Source organism: Onychomys torridus, chromosome 7 (assembly GCF_903995425.1).
Source record: "Onychomys torridus chromosome 7, mOncTor1.1, whole genome shotgun sequence".
In the NCBI taxonomy this organism is placed as follows: domain Eukaryota; kingdom Metazoa; phylum Chordata; class Mammalia; order Rodentia; family Cricetidae; genus Onychomys; species Onychomys torridus.
The window spans coordinates 82,051,828-82,071,147 of NC_050449.1; the positions used below are offsets into that span (position 1 = coordinate 82,051,828).

Sequence of the window (19,320 nt, forward strand, 5' to 3'; positions counted from 1 at the left end):
CCCTCTTCTGGCTTCCATGGGTACTGCATGCACATGCTGCATATACATAAACTCAGGCACAGGCATAAAACAAAAATAGATATACACTTAAAAGAGAATATGTCCTAAGTTGGGCTTAAAGCCAAATTGTATCCTATCAGAAATTATAAATATGAGAAGCTAACTTTTTCTCCTTTCAACCTAGTATATCTACATCTCAAGGGTAATATTGCCAGAGTGATTCAGAGGAGCCTCTAGTTCCCAGGAACCTACGGGAATCTGATTTCTATACCTCCTCTCATTTTTGATACTTCAACTGAACCATAAGAGGAAGTGGTGTTGCTCTGAAACATTTTCCTCCTTCACAGTTTGAGCTTTTGCTTTCACACATAGCCCACACAGTGACCTACGTAAAGAGAAATTCCAGCAGCCTCCAAATATGATTACCGCTCCGCCACCAGATCCTGTCTTTGTGTTAGTTGCCTCCTTGGCCTCCGGGTGGACAGCTCCAGTCAGCTCTGCCAGGGGAGATGACTGACTGTGAGCTCATGTATATCCACTCTCTGGCTGAGGACTATCCTCAGTGTGTCCTGCAGGTGCCCGCTTTAGAATCGGCTCCAAGCAAAACATCCAGAGTGCTACAAAGAGTTGCTTTCTCAGCTCAAAAAAAAGTGGAAAAGAATCTGAAACTATACTTGGATGGTTTTGATGTGGGATCCATAGATGCTGCCAGAACTATATTCAATCAAGTGATGGAAAAAGAATTTGAAGACGGCATCATTAACTGGGGAAGGATTGTGACTGTATTTGCCTTTGGAGGTGTTCTCCTCAAAAAACTCCCACAAGAGCAGATTGGCATGGATGCTGGTGCTTTCAAGCAAGTTTCCAGTTTTGTGGCTGAATTCATAATGAATAACACAGGAGAATGGATACAGCAGAATGGAGGCTGGGTAAGTGTGATGACATTCTTTTTACATTTCTCTACTGCAAAATTGGAATGGAGAGTTTCCTTACTAACTAAAACAAATAAGAAAATACCAACAAAAAGATTTCAGTCTATTTGTAGACCTTATTTTTAGATGCTTTTAATTAAAAGTAAACAAAGCAGAAATCTCCTGGGTCATTTCCAATGGATCCTACAACTTTACGGTTGGCAAACATTTGTCTAGTGTTTCTTCTAGCTTAGGAATTAGTCATGAGGTCTGGGACTGAAGCAGCAGCGTTTGCCTACATTTTCAGAATCAGCAGTGCAGACCCTCAAGTGTCTGCCTTTTGCTAGGATTCTCATGACAATGGAGAATTAGTACAGTAAGAGCTGGAATTCGATCTTCTCATTTGTACTTTGCAGTGTTGTAACAGCCAGCTGCACAGTTTTGTGCATTCCTTACTTATACATTGACTTTCCCCATTTTTCTAATATACAAATTATGGGCTATTAAAGTTTCATGATACAAATAAATACTGTACTGCCTCGCTGGAAGGAACCCTTTTAAAGGCATTTTCAAATATTAAAATTTGCTTTTTTGTTTTTTTAAAACATCAGTATCTCAAAAAGCCAGGACTGTGTCAAGAATTTTTGGAGCTCAGATGATCCAGAAGCCTTGCTCAGCTAGATTTAGATGCTTTGTTATATGTTTCAATATGCTTAATACAGAGTTGAAATACATTTCTATCCCCATGTATTCTCTCTTCCATCCCCAGCTTTTATCTCTTTCAAGCAATGTCCACTGTTACTATTGTATATACAAAGCATGTTTATTGAACACACCCAAAGAAAATACTTGTAGCATCTCCCATGCCCATTTGGAGAAGAGATTTCACCATGTTGCCTAGGCTGGCTTCCAACTCCCAGAGGACAATAACACTACCACTCTCAACCTTCCACGGATCTGGGACTCTGGATGCACACTATCATACTTGGCTAGCAAGACGCCTGCCCCAGCCTTTTGTCACCAGGGATCAAACCTAGAGCCTAATACAATCTGAGCACATGTTCTATCACTGCACTGTACCCTCAGCCTCATAGTAGTCTTTCTGAAAAATACTTTACAAATTAGTATATGAGCTAGACATAGCAGAACACATCTGTAATTCCAGAACTCAGGAACAAAAGATAAGAGGACCAAAAGTTCAGGGTCATCTTCAAATCCATAGCAAGTCAGTAGAAGGCCAGATCGGGTCATATGAAGGTCTGTTTAATCTGTCCACCCTAAATAGTACATGGACTTATTCTGTAACTTTTTTTTTCCAACCCAGGGTACTTAAAATAGTATTTTAAAGAACACTTTAGGGATTGGGGAAGTAGAACAATTGTGTGTACAGCATCTGTGTTGCATGCACAAGGCCCCTAATTCAATCCCTAGCACCATAAATAAACAAAAATTAAAAGAGTTCTTAATATGTTCTGCTGAATGTACATGCTGTTGAAAGCTGTTTAATTGGGCTATTTCCAGAGTTTTCTGTCACAAGCAATGTTTCTTTGAATATATCAATATGTATCCTTTCCTGTGTATAGTTGTTTTCTAGGGTGGATATTTGGTCATTTGCTCATGGTTTATATCCGTTTTGAAATTACTAGATTTTTCTGCTCCATAGTGGTTCTACCAAGTTATAATCCTGTCAGCAGCATGTTAGAGTATTCAATATTTCCTTGGTACAAGGAGGCCCTAGTAATCTATTACAATGTCTCTACTTTGTTAATACATATACTTAGTATCTTATGTTAATTAATTTTGCCCTAGGTTACTAGTATAGTTAAAGTTCTTTTAATGTTGAGCTCAAGTTCATGTTCATTGACTAATTCTTACTGAAAGAATTGCCTGCTTATTTCTTTTGCCTGGTTTCCAATTGTTTTTATTAACAAAGGGATTCTTTGAACAACCTGAATGCAAATTATTTTTATATGTGGCAGATTTCATTTCATTGGTTGATTATCTCCTAAAACTGTAGCTGTCTTCAATAATTACAAGTGTTTGGAATTTGATGTAATTGACTGTATTGAACACAGACTTTGTTCCATTTCTATTTTGTTGAGTCTGCTTGCTCAGTGCTATGTCTTACTGTAAAGCAGTCCTTCTTTTCAATTACTTTCAACTACCTGTAGCTCTTCTTTCTAATTTGGGTCTAGGTGAAACATGTCAGATGTTTGGTTATGTTTCTCCTGGTTGCCTGTGGGAAGTACTCAGGAATACCTCTGCTGCACTGTGTACACCTAAGGTGAAGGCAGGTGTCTTCTAGCACAGAGGCCACCAGTGAACCTATAGAGAATAGTCGTACAAGCTCTTTAGGTTTACTCTGTGTTGCCATTGTCTAGCACAGTATGTAGAAGATACTGAAAACATGTTACTTAAATACATGTTAATATAATATATTGTGTGAATTTTTAGAATTAAAAAATTTTTAGAATGAAGGGTATGGAATGGTCTCTTAGACTTTCTAGAAATGGATTAGCCTGGAAATCATAGAGATATTAGCATGTATATAATAGGGAAAACTTATCCTAATAGAGATATAAAAGTACATCTCATGCAACACACACACACACACACACACACACACACACACACACACACACAACCTCCCCCCACACCCTTACCCTTCATAAAGCTCCTAGATGAATTCTCAGATCTTTTCTTTTACACCTGGGAGCTTATGCTGTAGACATGTTAGAAGCACTCTTTAAGATCATTGTAAAGCAATCTTAATACTGTATTCCAGTCAACAGAAATCACTTATTCTGTTGATGGCAAATAGTGCTATAGTGAGCCAGTACATACAGGCATAGCAAACACTTTTTTTTCCACATTGCCATTGACAAATCTGCTCTGATGAATGATTCATTTTGTAGAAAATGCTCATGTCTTTGCTAGTAGTCAGGGGATCCAGTAGGAAGGGGAAATGGGTATTTTACAATTTTTCCTTTTTCCTTTTCTGAAAGAGAAACCTCTAAAATGATCATAAACATGCAAGCTATGGTCTTGTTACACTTGAAATATGCCTGAAATTTTATGGGAAGTTTTAAACCAAGATGTGATAGAGAAGTACAGCACAGACATTAGGAACACCAACTCCAATTCAAACAGGGCTGACTTTATTTCAGCACTCAGTGCTTACCATCTATTTGAACAGGATAACTTACATACCTTCTCTGTACTTTGTTTCCTTGTCTGTAAAAATAGGCCATACTGCAGTCTATCTGCTGGAGCTGGCATAATGATCATATGAGTTACTTACATAAAAAGCATCCAGAGTGATTCCTACAAATGAGCACTCAGTACAATTTCAAGACTATTGTTATTACTAATAAATACTAATACTAATAATACTAATATAGCATCTATTTAGCAAATCCAAGGAAATCTAGACTCCAAAAGTCATATGGTCCACTTCAGTTAGATATCAGTCACCATGGACCTCAGGTGCAATAAAGGGAAAAACATGAGACAGAGCATTAATAATGAGATGCATAATCTCATTCCTTCTTCTTTTAAAAAAATCAGTTTGAATCCTTCCCCACCACTCTCCTCCTCGTTCTTTCATCCTTCCCTTTCCTCTCTCTCATCTTTCCTCTCTTCTTTCCTTCTCCTCCATATCCTCTTGAGTTTCACCTTGTCATCTCTGTTCTTAATCTTCTACATTTACTATCATCCTCTCCAGTTCCCTCTATGAGTCTGAAGTGCAGAGTTAGACTCAGAATGCCTGGTAGAAGATTTAATGTGATGTTTTTCAGCTATCATGAGCATTTGGGAGGAAAAGATAGTTCCTAGAGCCACTAGAGTACATTTTAGTAGCTAGTGTGTGTAGTCTCAGCTACACAGAGGCAAAGGCTAGAGGAACATTGCTTGAGCACAGGAGAATTTCAAGGCCAGTGTGGACAATTTAGTAAGACCCTATCTGAAAAACAAAGGATGTACTTAAGATGAAACTCAATGTCTCACCCCTTAGAAATCACACTTTGGTTTGATTAAAGTGACTTTCCTACTTCCACGCTCTTTAATGAAAGACTTTTCTGTGGCTGGGATTTGGAATAAAGAAGAATACTTGGTCATTAGTTCCACAAAGGGGGACTATATCTACTATACACATCACTGTACCTTTCATGCTTAGCATAGGCCTATTGCACACAAGGTACCTGACACAGCTATAGATCTCAGGAACTGACATTGGTATCTTAGGCCAGACCTCCAAATTTTCCTGCTTATTAGAGGCATGACTTAGGTTAAGTTACCTAGGAAGTACTCCAAGATTCATGTTTCCTATGTAATATGCATAACAACATAATATAGCATAATGTAATAATAATTATATTATGTAATAATAATATTTCATAAACAATAAAAATGAAGACAATAATACCTATATGCAAAGAACCAGAAAGCTTTCTCATAAGAGTACTTTGTGAGTATGTAAATAGAATTATGCAAATATGGGGATTACAAGGGAAATTTCAAGAAATTTAAATATATAGTTTTTAAAACTACTCTGAACACAAAAAGAAATCCCTTTTGGAAGTGGGGATGCACCGAATTGGTCCCTTCCAAGTAGCCAGAATAGTAAGAGTTAAGCTAAGAGGTCTTCTATTCCTCACCTTGCTCCCTCCTGCCTTCTTTCCTCTTGCTCTAATGGTGAGGTTAGTTTGGTGACAAAGTGAATCGGCAGAGTGGGTACACAGACATGTACAGATGACTGGGTAACCATTCATCTCAGTAAAGGCATTTCCAAAGGTATAAATAGCCAAGTTCTGTAAATGCTAAGCATACCCTCTACCATCAAGTTTTTGCCCCAGACCACCCAAACAGAATGAATGACTGAACAAATAAATCTTTAGAGGAGTGACTGTGGTATCTACTTATATCTGTAAAAAAATTCAGGGCTTTTAATTTTCTTTGGGTTATTGGTACAGTATGTGTCAGTCTGCTTTGTAATGCTATAAAGGATTATCACACAGTAAATGATGATAGAAAGGAAGTTGGTTAGGGAGTCTGAGGGTGTCAGCATCCAAGGCCACCAGCACTGAAGGGCACCATGACTGAGGAGATGCATCAAGTAAGAGCCTGCTTGCTGCAGGAAGTGAGGTAGAAAGGCAGGGATGGAGGCAGGGAAGGGAGGAGGAAGGAAATATGACTAGAGGGCTGAACACATCTTTTGATAACAAATCCACTCCTTGGATAATAGTCTCCAACTAGTCATGGAGGGGGTGCTCTCATGATCAAACCATTTCTTAAAGATTCTAACTCTTAATACTATCAAAATAGCAGTTAAGACTCAACATGAATTTTGGAAGATATAAACAAAACATGCCAGCTTGGTATATTATTTATGCTTTAGCCTTTCTTAAAATCAGAATAGTCTAATTTAGCAAATTTTCACTACTCCCAGAAATAACCAGATCTAGGCATTTTTTATTTATTACTACATTACTGATGTGTCAATGAATCCTTATTTGTATATTAATTTTTATATATTGGCCTTAGGATTCAAATTGCATCACTAAAGGAAATAGTTTTGAAAGAATCTGCTTGAAAAAAGCATTTTATAGGTATAAAAAATTATGATTGTATTGTAATATAAAGCTCTTTAGTTGATGGTAATGTGAAGTGTTTTCCTGTATATTATTAGTGATTTAGTCTCAGTGAATTCCTCTTTTTAACTATTAAGGCCTGATTATTTTCTCTTACATTTGAATGAACTCTTTCTTGATAAATATATTTTACTGGTTTGTGGTTCTTTCAATTTTAGTTTCTTATAGATTTATGACTATTTCATATCTTCATTTAGCTTTTTCTTTTACTTTCTTTACCTTAGAAGTTGAAAATATGTACCAAGTGAGCATGTTAACTGCCCCCAAATAAGCAGCTGTTCTGTTAGTAAAGGGTCATTTAGAGGCTATCACTGTACCTATCTGTTATAAGATTATGATCTTTCTTGGAAGGGGAACAAGAAATGTCTAAATACCAAGACTGTGGGAAATACTTGAGAATGTAAAGTTAGGAGAAGAGGAAAAAGGGAAATGAGCAATCTCTTTTTTCTGTTGGGACATTACATCATGTGCCTCACAGCTGACTCTGCACACCACATGCAGATACTTTCCCCTGACTGGTGGCTGCCTGGTTTGCTGATGATTACACAACTATTAATTTCAAGATCTGCAGAGATTTCTAGACTCTCCTGACTCTCAAGAAGCTAAACCTGGTTCACCTTTTCTGGATTAGTCCCACTATAGCATACACATTTGGAGACATTGTAATCCTGGAACCTACAAGATGCAAAGCAAATGTTTACTAGATGAACATCAAAAATATCAGGGGTGGTGGTACAGAGAGCATGCAAGCAAGCTATGTCTGGGGACATAGCTCAGTTGGTAGGGTGTTTGCTTAGCATGCACAAGATACTAGGGTCTATCCCCAGCACTGCCTGAACCAGGCATGATGGGGCATGGCTATAATCCCAGGGTTAGAAGGTAGAGACAGAAAATTCAAATGTTCAAGGGCATCTCTGGCTACTTGGTTAAGTTCTAGAAATAAAATGAGTATAAATAAACAAACAAATAAATAACAATAAATGAAATAAATGTTTTAAATAATTTTATAGTCTTTTTTTTTTTGCTTGTTTTGAAATACATGAAGTGAAAAGGAGTGTAAACTTAGCAACCCAATCCAGGTCCAGGTAAAGAATTATATTGTCTTTTATTTATTTATGGCACGACATCTTGCTGTGTAGCCCAGGCTGGCTTGGAACTCACTGTGCAGTCAAGGCTTGCTTACAGTAATCCCCCTGACTTCATCTTCTAAGTATTGAGAACATGGTATATACCAATACACACCATGAGTTGTATTATCTTAGGTACCTTTTCCCCCTGGTCTCAATGTCCTCATTAGACAACATAAAGAGTTTGCACTTGGAAAGAAGTAATTTCCAATAAAGAGTAGTATAATTATAGATTTTCAAGTTGTTAACGTATTATTACAGTGTGCTACAGTTCATTGGATTTTTGGTCTCTCTCTCTCTCTCTCTCTCTGTGTGTGTGTGTGTGTGTGTGTGTGTGTGTGTGTGTGTGTGTATTCTAGGGCTTGAATCTAGGAATCCATATATTCTAGACAGGCATTTCTACCAGCCTAGACATTCCTAATTTAAAAAAAATTTCAGCCTCAAAAATAATTATAGTGAAAATAATCAACATTTTCTTAGGCTCAAGTACATTGATTTAATTTGGATTTACTATGAGTCCTTATAATTCTCAGGACAGGTAGGCAGCAGTCCTATAACCCTAGCAATTGGGAGGCAGAGGCTGGTGGATCTCTATGAATTTAAGGCCAGCCTGGTCTACAAAGTGAGTTCTAGGGCAGCCATTGCTGTTACACAGAGAAACCCTGTCTCACAACAAACAAACAAACAAACAAACAAACAAAAACCAAAAACCATATAAATATAAATTTAATTTTCAGTGCCAGGTACCTGAAAGGAAAAGAGAGGAAAATAAAACAAAACACCAGAGAATTCCTTTCCCTGGAGTTTACAGGCAGGCTAGTTTGAATGGAGATGAACATACTATTCTTTGGATTTCAAATGTCTGGTAGGCAAAATAGAATATTACATCTCAATAATGACTTTATACTGTCTATACTCTGAAAGAATATTCACATACTAAATATACATTGAATTAGATAAATTTTCAAAATATTTTTACTTTTTTACTTCTTGTGGTCATTTGAATAGGAATGGCTCCATAGGCTTAGTCACCAGGGAGTGGCACTCTCTGAAAGGATTATAAGGATTAGGAAGTGTGGCCTTGTTGGAGGAAGTATGTCAGTTAGGGTAGACTTTGGGGTTTCAAAAGCCCATGCCACTGGGTGGTGGTGGTGCACGCCTTTAATCCCCGCACTCGGAGGCAGAGGCAGGTGGATCTCTGTGAGTTCAAGGCCAGCCTGGGCTACAGAATGAGTTCCAGGAAAGGCACAAAGCTACACAGAGAAACTCTGTCTCGAAAAAACAAAACAAAAAACAAAAACAAAAACAAAAACACCAAAAGCCCATGTCAACCCCAGAGTCTCTCTCTCTCTGCTTATGGATCAGATCAAGATGTAGCTTTTAGCAGCTACTGCATGTCATCTTAGTTCTTACCTGCCTGCATGCCACCATGCTTCCTGCCATGATGATAATGGACTAAGCCTCTGAAACTATAAGCCAGCCCCCAATTAAATTAAGAGCTACCTTGGTCATGGTATCTCTTCACAGCAATAGAAGATTGACAAAGATACTTCTTAATGTATGGCCGCAAAAAAACTCTTGAAAACTATGTAGCTCAAATACGTCCATTGGGTGGTATTTCTAAAAGGAATTTCGCTTTGGAGTAGAGAACAATACTTAGAATGAAATGACTACACATAGTGGGAGAAGATTCCCTCACCAAGTCTTAAATCTGCACTTTGTTCTCACAGGAAGATGGCTTCATGAAGAAGTTTGAACCTAAATCTGGCTGGCTGACCTTTCTGGAAATGACAGGGCACATCTGGGATATGCTCTTTTTCTCCTCAAGCAACACTACTGACCGGAGAGACAACGGAACCTGTGACAATGGTGACCAGCACTTAGTACATCCATTTGCAAACAACTCAGATGACAGGACTTGACTTTCCAGAGCTGCAGATGTTTTGTTCCCACTTTAATGAATAAATTACTGATATCTGTTCCTGGATGTGCTTCATGTTTTAAGTCTGCCTGGAACTCCAACAATACTCCACACAGGGACAGGTACTGAAGGAAAGACTGATGATGACATCCTGGAGGGCACTGTCTTTTCTCCCTCTGCCATGAGGTAGAGACTCTCCCATAAGGCTGTGTCTGTTAGCCAACAACATTCTGTGTCACTAGGCTAAACCGTATGGGGGCTAAAATCTGACTCCTAACTCTTTCCTGAGTCCACACTTTCTATATCCCTAGTGGCTTACAGTTTCTCGTTGATGCTCTCTTCTCAATTCCCCTGGCCTTTCATTTGGACTTCATGGATAGAACAGTCAGATATGCAGTGTTGGGGTCAGAAAAGATATCCTAAAAGGAAGGACTCAAATCATTTTTCTCTCTGACCTCTTGCCTTCTTTTCTCTCAACCATCCCCCTCCCCATTTTTCTCCAAAATACAAAATACAAAAAGTAGAATTCACTTTTCCCGAGTCAAGTCATAATCAATAGTCAGACTATATATATGATCATTTTGCCTTTCTAGTAGTCAGGAAGGGATCACTTCTCTTTCTGTTCCTACGTCAGAAAACTGGAATGGTTTGAATCAAAACAGTTAAGTGAATGAATATCAAGTCATTTTTAAACTTGACTTGTGTGTGTGTGAGAGAAAACTGTCTTTTGTTAGACCATGTTCCAATTTTTAGATCAAGTTTGATGGCAATACAGAAATCCTCTATTTTGGTCTAGATCACTTGCATTACATTTCCCTTGAGACCATTAATAGATTCAATAAAGACAGAACCCCTTTTTCCAAGGCCAGGTAAATCTTTATAAGGGATCTTAGTTATCAACACTACCTCTGCAATGTGATTCCTAACTGAGAGAATGAAGTTACGTGACCAAGTCAGTAAGGACCTTAACATCTGATCCTTCTGTTTCCACATCCTGAGGGCTAGGATTACAGCTACGTTATCACCTCCGGGCTCTGTACATGCAAGGCAAGCACTCTAGCAATGGAGCTTCATCCTAAACAGAATGGACTTTTATTTTTTACCACTTTTAAACTGGAGAAGGGAAAAGGAATAAGCAAGACCAGGTAGGAAGTTACTTAAAATCCTATTGAGGTGAATCAGAACAAGATACCACCTTTGACCTTTGCTGCCCACACTGATCTACTTATTAGAAATGTTCCAAAGCACCCCAAAACAGTGCCACCAGATGGGGCCTAAGTGTTCAGACACATGAAACTGTGGGTGGGGGAATTTCACATTCAAATCATGAAACTGTGTTTAAGACACAATCTCCCTTGTGTAGCTGATACCGAAATCCTCCTGCCTCAGTCTTCTGAATACTGAGATTAGAAGTGTGTGAAACCAATTCAAGTTATCCTATATGAGGTGGTTTTTCTATTTTTATTTTTTTTGGTTTTGTTTTGAGTCTTCCTATGTACCTATGTAGCTCATAGAGGCCTAGAACCTTCAAGGTTCAGGTATTAGCCTGTAAGACCTTTAACAACCTGTTTCTGTAGAACACGTGGTCTCTATTTTTGTTTCAGCTAATCTACAGTGTCAAGTACAACATCTTTCTTTAGTATCTGACACCTTTATGTTGTTGAGTCTTCCTATGATTTTGATTTTTGCTGAAAATAATAGCTCCAGATGGTTGAAAAATTGGGGAAATGGAGATATCAGCGATTCTGTCATGAAGTCTTACCTGTGAGAGGACATACAGAACCCTCTGAAGATTCATAACCCTAACTAGCTTTATACCTAAGGTTGTATATATATATATATATATATATATATATATATATATATATATATATAAAATGAAAATGTACATATGGAACTAAAGTATTTTTGTCAAAGACTGGGATGAAGTAAAAATGCTTTCTCCCATGCCAAACTGGACAAAGCTATCATTATTTTTGCAGCACTGGCAATCAAACCAAAAGCCTTGTATATGCAAAGCAGAAACTTTGCCACTCAGACAGACTATTTATTGCTGAAGGGATGTGCCCATGATAGGAAGCCACATAGAATAGCCAGGGATATCTAGAAAAAGCCTGCCTCCGGAATTCAATAGCAGCAATTTATCAATAGTAACATGTACAATTTTTTTGTGTGTGGTGTTGGTGATAAAACCTAGGACCACATATGTGCTAAGTTTTAAATTTCTTCTGCAGATTAATGCTTGCTGCATACATTGATTTATGGTAGTGATTCTCAAACATTAATATAGATAGAAATCACCTGAGGACCATTTGGACCGCCTAGGTCTGGGAATGGTTCAGGATTCTCCATACTTGACATGCTTTTGGGGACACTGATCCATAGACCACACTCACGTTCAAGTATTGGTAAATGGATATTACGTGCCACACTGACCTGAATTGTTAGGTCTATAAGCATAAAGATGAGGCCACAGATGTAAGTGAATTCACTGCTTGTTTTACAGTCCCTGATAAGAATTCTATTCATCTCTGTTCTCCCTCTTCTGCCTTGCTTTGTCTTCAAGCACTTAGATTTTACAGAAATGAAGTATATACCTTTTTACATGGGTGCTGGAGATCTGAACCCAACTCCTCATCTTCCCAGCTCTGAAAAATTAACTCTTAAAAACCAGTCCTCAGCTACTGAATGGTAACAGGGGGATATCAATCCATGTCAGTGCCCCTCATATCTACTTACTTTAATCTCCTCACCCCACTCAGTCAAACATCTGTTAGAGAAAGGCATTGTCTGTCTCTGAACAGCAGGTTACGACAGCAGCAAAGCTCTTCTATAATAGTGAACAGGGTGTCTGAGTCCTGAGTTCCCCAGAGACTGGACATCCATCTCCAGAAAGGGTCTGCCATTTGTTCTAACAGCGGCCCCAAAGTCTATCATTAATGAGCCAACTGACTGGAAAAGGCACTTTGTGGTAAAGCAGAATGTTCGGTCCTTTGGCCAGGGGAGCCAAGTGTCCACCGGCAATGATGTTCACGCATCTGGCTCGCTCTGCCCTTCTGATGCCTCTTCAGCCCCGCACTCCACAACGTTAAGGTAATTTAGACGCGTACTGAGTCCGCAAGTATAATTGACAGCCGTGGTTGGACCTTCTGCAGAAGCATGGCTACCTCCTCAGGCTGTGGGGAAGGGTAAATGTACGGGGCTTTGTGCACAGTCCCCAGCTATTCCAGCAGGAAAGGCCAAGGACGCCCCAGCGGCCGTTGCACCTCTGCGGTCTACTGAGGCCACGCCCCCTCACTCCCCTTCCCCACGGCAGGAGGGGGTGGGCGTGGCCTGGGCGGTGCTTGCCACGTGATGGCGGCGGCCGCCGTAAGCAGCGCCAAGCGGAGCCTGCGGGCGGAGCTGAAGCAGCGTTTGCGGGCCTTAAGCGCGGAGGAACGGCTGCGCCAGTCTCACCTCCTCACTCAGAAGGTACGAGAAGGCTGCGGGAGTTAAACGCCTGGGAGCTGGGGCTGCGCTCGCGGGTCTGCGCAGGCGCACTTCTCCCCCTTGCGCGCGCCCTCTTAGGCGCATGCTCGTGGCTCCAGTCTGGCTTTGTAGGGCAGGGGGCGGAGCCTGTGGAGAGCCCCCGAGCTTCTGAGCGAGGTTGGACCCAGGCTCCTTTGCAGTTTTTTGTTATTGTGAGGAAAGGCCTTGCTGTGAGCTTAAGTAGATGCAGAGAATGTCCAAACACGCCGCCGCACACTTCCCGGTTTACGTTTAATCCGTTCACAGGTGTTTAACACCTAGTAGTAAACCATTTTGCTGTGTGTTGGGTTATAGAGATGAAAAAGATGATTGTTGCCTCTTAAAGGATCAGAAGATCTAGGCTAGCAGAGGGAGCAGTCGAATGAAAAATTGTAGGGCTGGGATAAGGCTCAGCGATACAATTGTTTAAAAATGTGCTACATTTTATTTATCCCATACTTAGAACATTAAATTGGGGTCTGTTTTTCTAGGTTTAAATTGCGTCTTCCTTTATTTACTAGAATCTGAGTTTATCTGTGCGTGGATTAATTTTCACGGTGTGAGTTAACTGCATCTGCACAGTCCGGTTTCTGCTTCCGAGTTAGGGTTGTGTCTGGAACTCGTTGTCTTCTTTCTTACGTACTTTTCCTTCTCAACTTTTTTAGATTAATATCCTTAATTTTTTTAAAAAAGAAAATAGCAATGTGATTGGCAACCTTTATTTTTAGTTCATATGTGTGAATGTTTTCCGTGTGTGTGTGTGTGTGTGTGTGTGTGTGTGTGTGTGTGTGTGTGTGTATGTGCACATGGGTGAATGTGCCTGGTGCCTTTGGAGGTCAGAAGTGGTAGGTGCCAGATCCCCTGAAAATATAGTTAAGGATGGTTCTAAGCCCCCATATAGGTGCTATAATTTGTTTAGTTTTTTTTTGTTTGTTTGTTTGTTTGGTTTGGGTTTTTCAAGACAGAGTTTCTTTGTATAGTTAGTTCTGGCTGTCCTCAACTCCCGTTATAGACCAGGCTGGCCTCGAGCTCACTAAAATCTGCCGGTCTCTGCTTCTAGAGTGCTGGGATTAAAGACATGTGCCACCACTGCCCGGCGTAGGTGCTGTAATTTGAATCCAGGTTGTCTGCAAGAGCTTAAAGTGCTCTTAAACTGGCGAACCATCTCTCTAGACCCAACAACTCCCATTGGACTGCTCAATTGATTTCAAATTTTTGATTTTTTTCTCATTCTATTCAACATCTATGACTTCCAATCTAGAGACTGATGTTTTTATTTATGTATTATATCTTGTGGCTTAGTTACAGTTCTATTGCTGTGAAGAGACACCATAACCAAGGCAACTTATAAAAAGAAGCATTAATTTGGGGCTTGCTTATGGTTTCAGAGGACTAGACTGTAATCATGGTGGGAAGCATGGAGGCAGGCAGGGAGGCATGGTGCTGGAGAAGCAGCTGAGAGCTTACATTTTATCCACAAAATGGGAGGGAGAGAGGGAGAGAAGGAGGGAGGGAGAGGGAGAGGAGAGGGAGAGGAAGAGGGAGAGGGAGGGAGGGAGGGAGGGAGGGAGGGAGAGAGGGAGAGAGAGAGAGAGAGAGAGAGAGAGAGAGAGAGAGAGAGAGAGACTGAGAGACTGACTGGGTTTGTCATGGGCTGTGGGATTTTGAGACCTCAAAGCCCACTGTGGTGGTTTCTGTGATCATAGAGGCCAGAAGAGTGTCATCAGTGTGAAATGAGAAAGAAGCCTGCCTCAACATGACTCAGTGGCGGGTGTTGGTTCAAACTTTTAGAGTCTGACAAAGGACAGTTTATTGTAGGCATATTTAAGCACAACACATGTTGAGAAAAAGTTTTCTGGTGCTTATTAATTCACTCCTGTATATACAACAAAGCTTAAAACACAGTTACATTGAAACTCTTTCCAAGGTACATGTGTCCTCTCCCATTAAGATGGATTGTATAGATTGACTACATGTGACATGTTAAATGTCTGGAGGAAGATCTGGTGTGGTGTTGGTCGTACAGAGAGTGCAGAAGTTACCACCCTGTTAACCACTTCTCCCATTTATAAAGTACATGTAGCAGCTCCCGTAAAGATGGGCTCTACTGCCTGAGAAACATTGCTCAAGGTAAGCATCTAGGGAGGATGACTGAGACAAACATAAGAATATGGGAGAACCATGTGTGGTCTGGCCAGAGAGATAGTTCAGAGGTCATCAGGCTATTAACCAAATCCATTCCCAGCCTTCTGGTCAGAAAAGAAATGATACATCTCTTCCTTTGAAGAGACAAACCTTAGTGCTTACCGTTCAGGGTTTCCCAGTGCTTATCTGTGAGCTCAAGAACTTTGTGCTCTCTATAGCCCACCCAGAATGTCCCACCTTCTACAAGAAGGTGCACATCTCCTAACCCTTCTAAACAGTTCCTCATCTGAGAACAACACATTCAAATGGATGAGCCTGTGGTATGCATTCTCATTCAAAGGACCACATCTTGATTACTAGTTTTCCTCTGGATCTTTCAGAAATTCTTGTTAATTAGATAGTAAAAAGTCTAGATAGATCTTTTGTGTCTCTTAACATTTTTTTTTTTTTCTGTTTTCCCTAATTTGTCTCCCCATGCAGGATTTCCTCCTAGATTGTTTTCATTTTGTTAATCATGGTTTTAATTTCCCGTAATTACTTCTTATGTCTCTTGCTGCTTCCTTTCCATAGCAGCCTATTGATGTTTTATAGATTCAGTTATTGTTTCCAGCTTGTCTAAGAAAACTAATTAGAATTAAAAAATAATCTCCATTCTTTGAATTACCGGTTTAGCACTGAATCATATTTTCTTTTCATTTTTCATTTTAAAAATCTTATTTTGTATTTGTATTTTGGCTTTTCAAAATGGTTGAAAATCATTTATTGGCTATGTATATTTATGTCCTTTGCGGGTATTGGGCATTAACTGAGAACCTTGTACATGGTAGTGAAGCCTTCTACCACTGAATGAAACTCCTGGCCCTTCTTGTCTATACATATTTATGAATGAAAGTGTGTTGCTACAAGATTCCTCCTGTTTTTGTAGGCACTGGTCGGAATTGTAAGGGAAGAATGGATTCTGTCTCCCTCCTGTGTCCATGTTTTTTTTTAGTGCTGCTTTGTCTAGAAATACTGTCTCGTTCTCCCTCTGTCTTACAGGAATTAGTCAGATTTCTGCTTTACTGTCTCCATTGTTGTGACAGGTTTCATTTTTTCCTCTCTTCTTAACAAATAGCATGTAAGTGGGCTTGAAGGCAGGCAGGCAGGCAGATGCATATGCATAGTCACACTGAATTGTAGCTGTGTGCCTTACTGCTTATTCAGCTCTTGGGTTTCTATCCTCTGTTTTAAAGAGATTAAGAAAAGCACTTTCTCATATAGTAAGTGGTGTCAAAGCCTTGGGCCTCCTCCAAATCTGGGTTTCTCCTTTCCATTTGCTTCATCTATGCCAAGCCTTCTAACAGCTTTACATCTTTTCAGAACCTGGAGGTTGACTTTTTTCCTCAGCCCTGGTTTGGTATGCTTTGCTTCACTTCTCTCCTCCCTTTGTATTACATGTAACTTGGCTTTCTTTACTGTACCTTTCTGCCAGTCATATTTGTAAGCTCTGTTTGTATTATCCTTCTCTTCTTAGCTTGGAGGACAGGGGAGAACAGAAAAGGAATGGAGTTTAAAAAGAGAGTTAAGGGCCAACTTCTGAGTCTGGGTAAGTTCCTAGGGTTTTGAACAAAACTTAGCTCCCTTTGCCTGATGAGTGATTCTACTAAATAAGGATTCTTATACTAGAAGCAGTTGAATGGAATAGCATTGGCAGAGACTTATAGGGCATGTTCTTTGTGGACTTTGTAGGACTGGTTCTGAATCCTTCATTTAGGACACATAAGCAGTGATTGAATCATGACTTAACTTCCTACAGACTGAAGTGCTGAGTTGTGTATCACTCTAAATGTAGTAAAGCTTCTGCAGAGGTCAGGAAGGTTAGGTCTTGGCTGGGCTTAAAGGGGTAAAATTGGTGGGAGAAATGCCAAACAGTCCAAGGACTGGAAAATTGGTGAGATCCAAATCTCAAAGAGAAAACAAATCAGAAATCTTCTATTAAGTCTCTGACATGTACTGGAAACTGGGATCACATCTAGAATTCTGAAGATAGACAGCTTTTCCACTTCATGTCTTCTCAGTGAGTTTCCATACAGACAACAGGCCTACCAGAGAGGTAAAGGGATCATCGAATATGCAAATCTTGAGTATGGAAATAAAAGCCAGGTATCAGGACATAGCATTCACTCACTGTATCACTTTACTTGGAAAAGGCTATGACAAAAGGGAGAAATTGGTAGGAGGAGTTACCAGTTTATGAAAAATATAGTCCTAAAAAGTATACTTGCCATCATTTCCCTCTTAGGTGATTGCCCACAGTCAGTATCAAAATTCCAAAAGAATTTCCATCTTTTTGAGCATGCAAGATGAAATTGACACGGAAGAGATCATCAAGGACATTTTCAAACAAGGCAAAATCTGCTTCATCCCTCGGTACCGATTCCAGAGCAATCACATGGATATGGTGAAATTAGCATCACCTGAAGAGATCTCTTCACTTCCCAAAACATCCTGGAATATTCATCAGCCTGGTGAGGGAGATGTTCGGGAGGAGGCCTTATCCACGGGTAAGGCATCATTTCTCACATCAAATGCAATCTGTATCATCTGAACTTGGATGCTAAGCATGGTCAGGCTTGGCTAGTTTATGAGAATTGATGTCTTTGAATGTTTAGGTAATGTCATCAGAATTTTTCTTCTTCTAAAAATCCCCCCCCCCACCTCTCTCTCTCTCTCTCTCTCTCTCTCTCTCTCTCTCTCTCTCTCTCTGTGTGTGTGTGTGTGTGTGTGTGTGTGTGTGTGTAAGACAGGGTCTGGTCTGGTTTTAAACTCTCAAATCCTGCCTCTTCAGTGCTGAGCTCATGGGCACATACATTTCCTCTCTGGCTTCTACCAGATATTTTCATCTGTTTTATGTCTGATCTATTGTATGTACAGGAAGATAAGACCCTGTACCTGAAAGGACTCACATTGTAGCAGGGGGGACAGAATTTTATACTAATAAAGTACCCCAACTTGTACTATGCATCAAATATAAGTATCAAATAAAAAGATACTGAATATTGAAATCATTGAAGCTAAGGGGTGGGTCTTGAAAATGTGCATTCCCAACACTGGCTTATTCATTTTCATCCTCTGCTCTTTATCCATGCTGTGTTTGTGGCATCAGTGACTTTTGCTCCCAGGACACTTGCAACCCAAGTTGCAGTGGCATGGAGAATGAAAGCTTAGAGTCTCTCAGTTGTGGTCTGAGGCAGAGATCCCTGCTGTTGTTTGTAGAAGTGTCTGGGCAGGCAGGCTTGCTGTTGGTTACCTCCCAACATCATATTTTCAGCGTGCAGTTTTACTTGCATCAGCAGTTTAGACTATGTCAAGTTCAGTGCTAAAGCATAAATCCAGCCTTGCAGTGTTTGAGATGAGCTGATTGGAGCTCAGATTGTCTTTGCTGCAGCCTCTGTGGTCTGCTCATCTTCCTGGTTTGTCTCTGTTATCTCAGTTTAGGAGGGGGTAAGCTTGTGTGCCCTCAGTTGCAATGATAAGTTCTCAAGCAAAAATTTCACATAAGGCATTCCTGTTTTAGGTTACAACATAATAACCCAGCTGGCGAATGAAATAGAGAGGCTGTATCTTTACTGAATCTACAGTGAGAGCTGCCTAGACAGTTGGATCAGCCGGGAGTTCTTCCACTGAGAATTTAGAGTCTGATTCAACCTTAATCAACTTGGCTTAAGTACAAGTGGGATAACAGTGATACAGAAACAGAAGATGACACAGAGCAGCCAGCCCTAAATGTCTCTGGAGTCAATCTGTCTTTGTTGTGACTCTTCTTTGAGCTGTCCTTTTCAGCTTTGTGTTAAACATCATGATGGCCCACCATTCCTTAATTCCACTTTCTTAATTTATTCTTTATTCTATTTCTGTTTGTAGCTAGCTTGTGCCCATAAAGTTATCCTTGTCTCTCTCTCCCTTTTAACCATCCAATTATCGAGTATTACCAGACTTTTCTTTGTAATGTACTCGTGTGCAGTGCATGTGTATGGGGTGTGTTTATGTGTGTGTACTGTGTGGAGGAGTAGAAGCCAAAG

At 40.0% G+C, this 19,320-nt stretch overlaps 2 protein-coding genes across 3 annotated transcripts in view; both read left to right on the forward strand.

The window, feature by feature from the left end:
- The first annotated feature begins 509 nt into the window (after positions 1–509).
- Bcl2a1 (BCL2 related protein A1) lies at positions 510–9,526 on the forward strand. The gene is given in 3 exon segments (XM_036191970.1): positions 510–929; positions 9,417–9,497; positions 9,500–9,526. Coding segments are annotated over 3 exon segments (528 nt in total).
- Positions 9,527–12,920: 3,394 nt separating this feature from the next.
- Mthfs (methenyltetrahydrofolate synthetase) overlaps positions 12,921–19,320 on the forward strand; it is a 30,057-nt gene continuing 23,657 nt past the window's right edge. Inside the window, exons 1-2 of one of the 2 annotated variants that reach the window (XM_036193194.1) lie at positions 12,921–13,078; positions 17,541–17,802. In XM_036193194.1, coding sequence (XP_036049087.1) covers positions 12,962–13,078; positions 17,541–17,802 — 379 coding nt within the window. In that variant the 5' untranslated portion in view covers positions 12,921–12,961. Of the gene's footprint in view, positions 13,079–13,234; positions 13,253–17,540; positions 17,803–19,320 lie in introns of those variants that run through there. The other variant, XM_036193195.1, reaches the window with a different exon arrangement.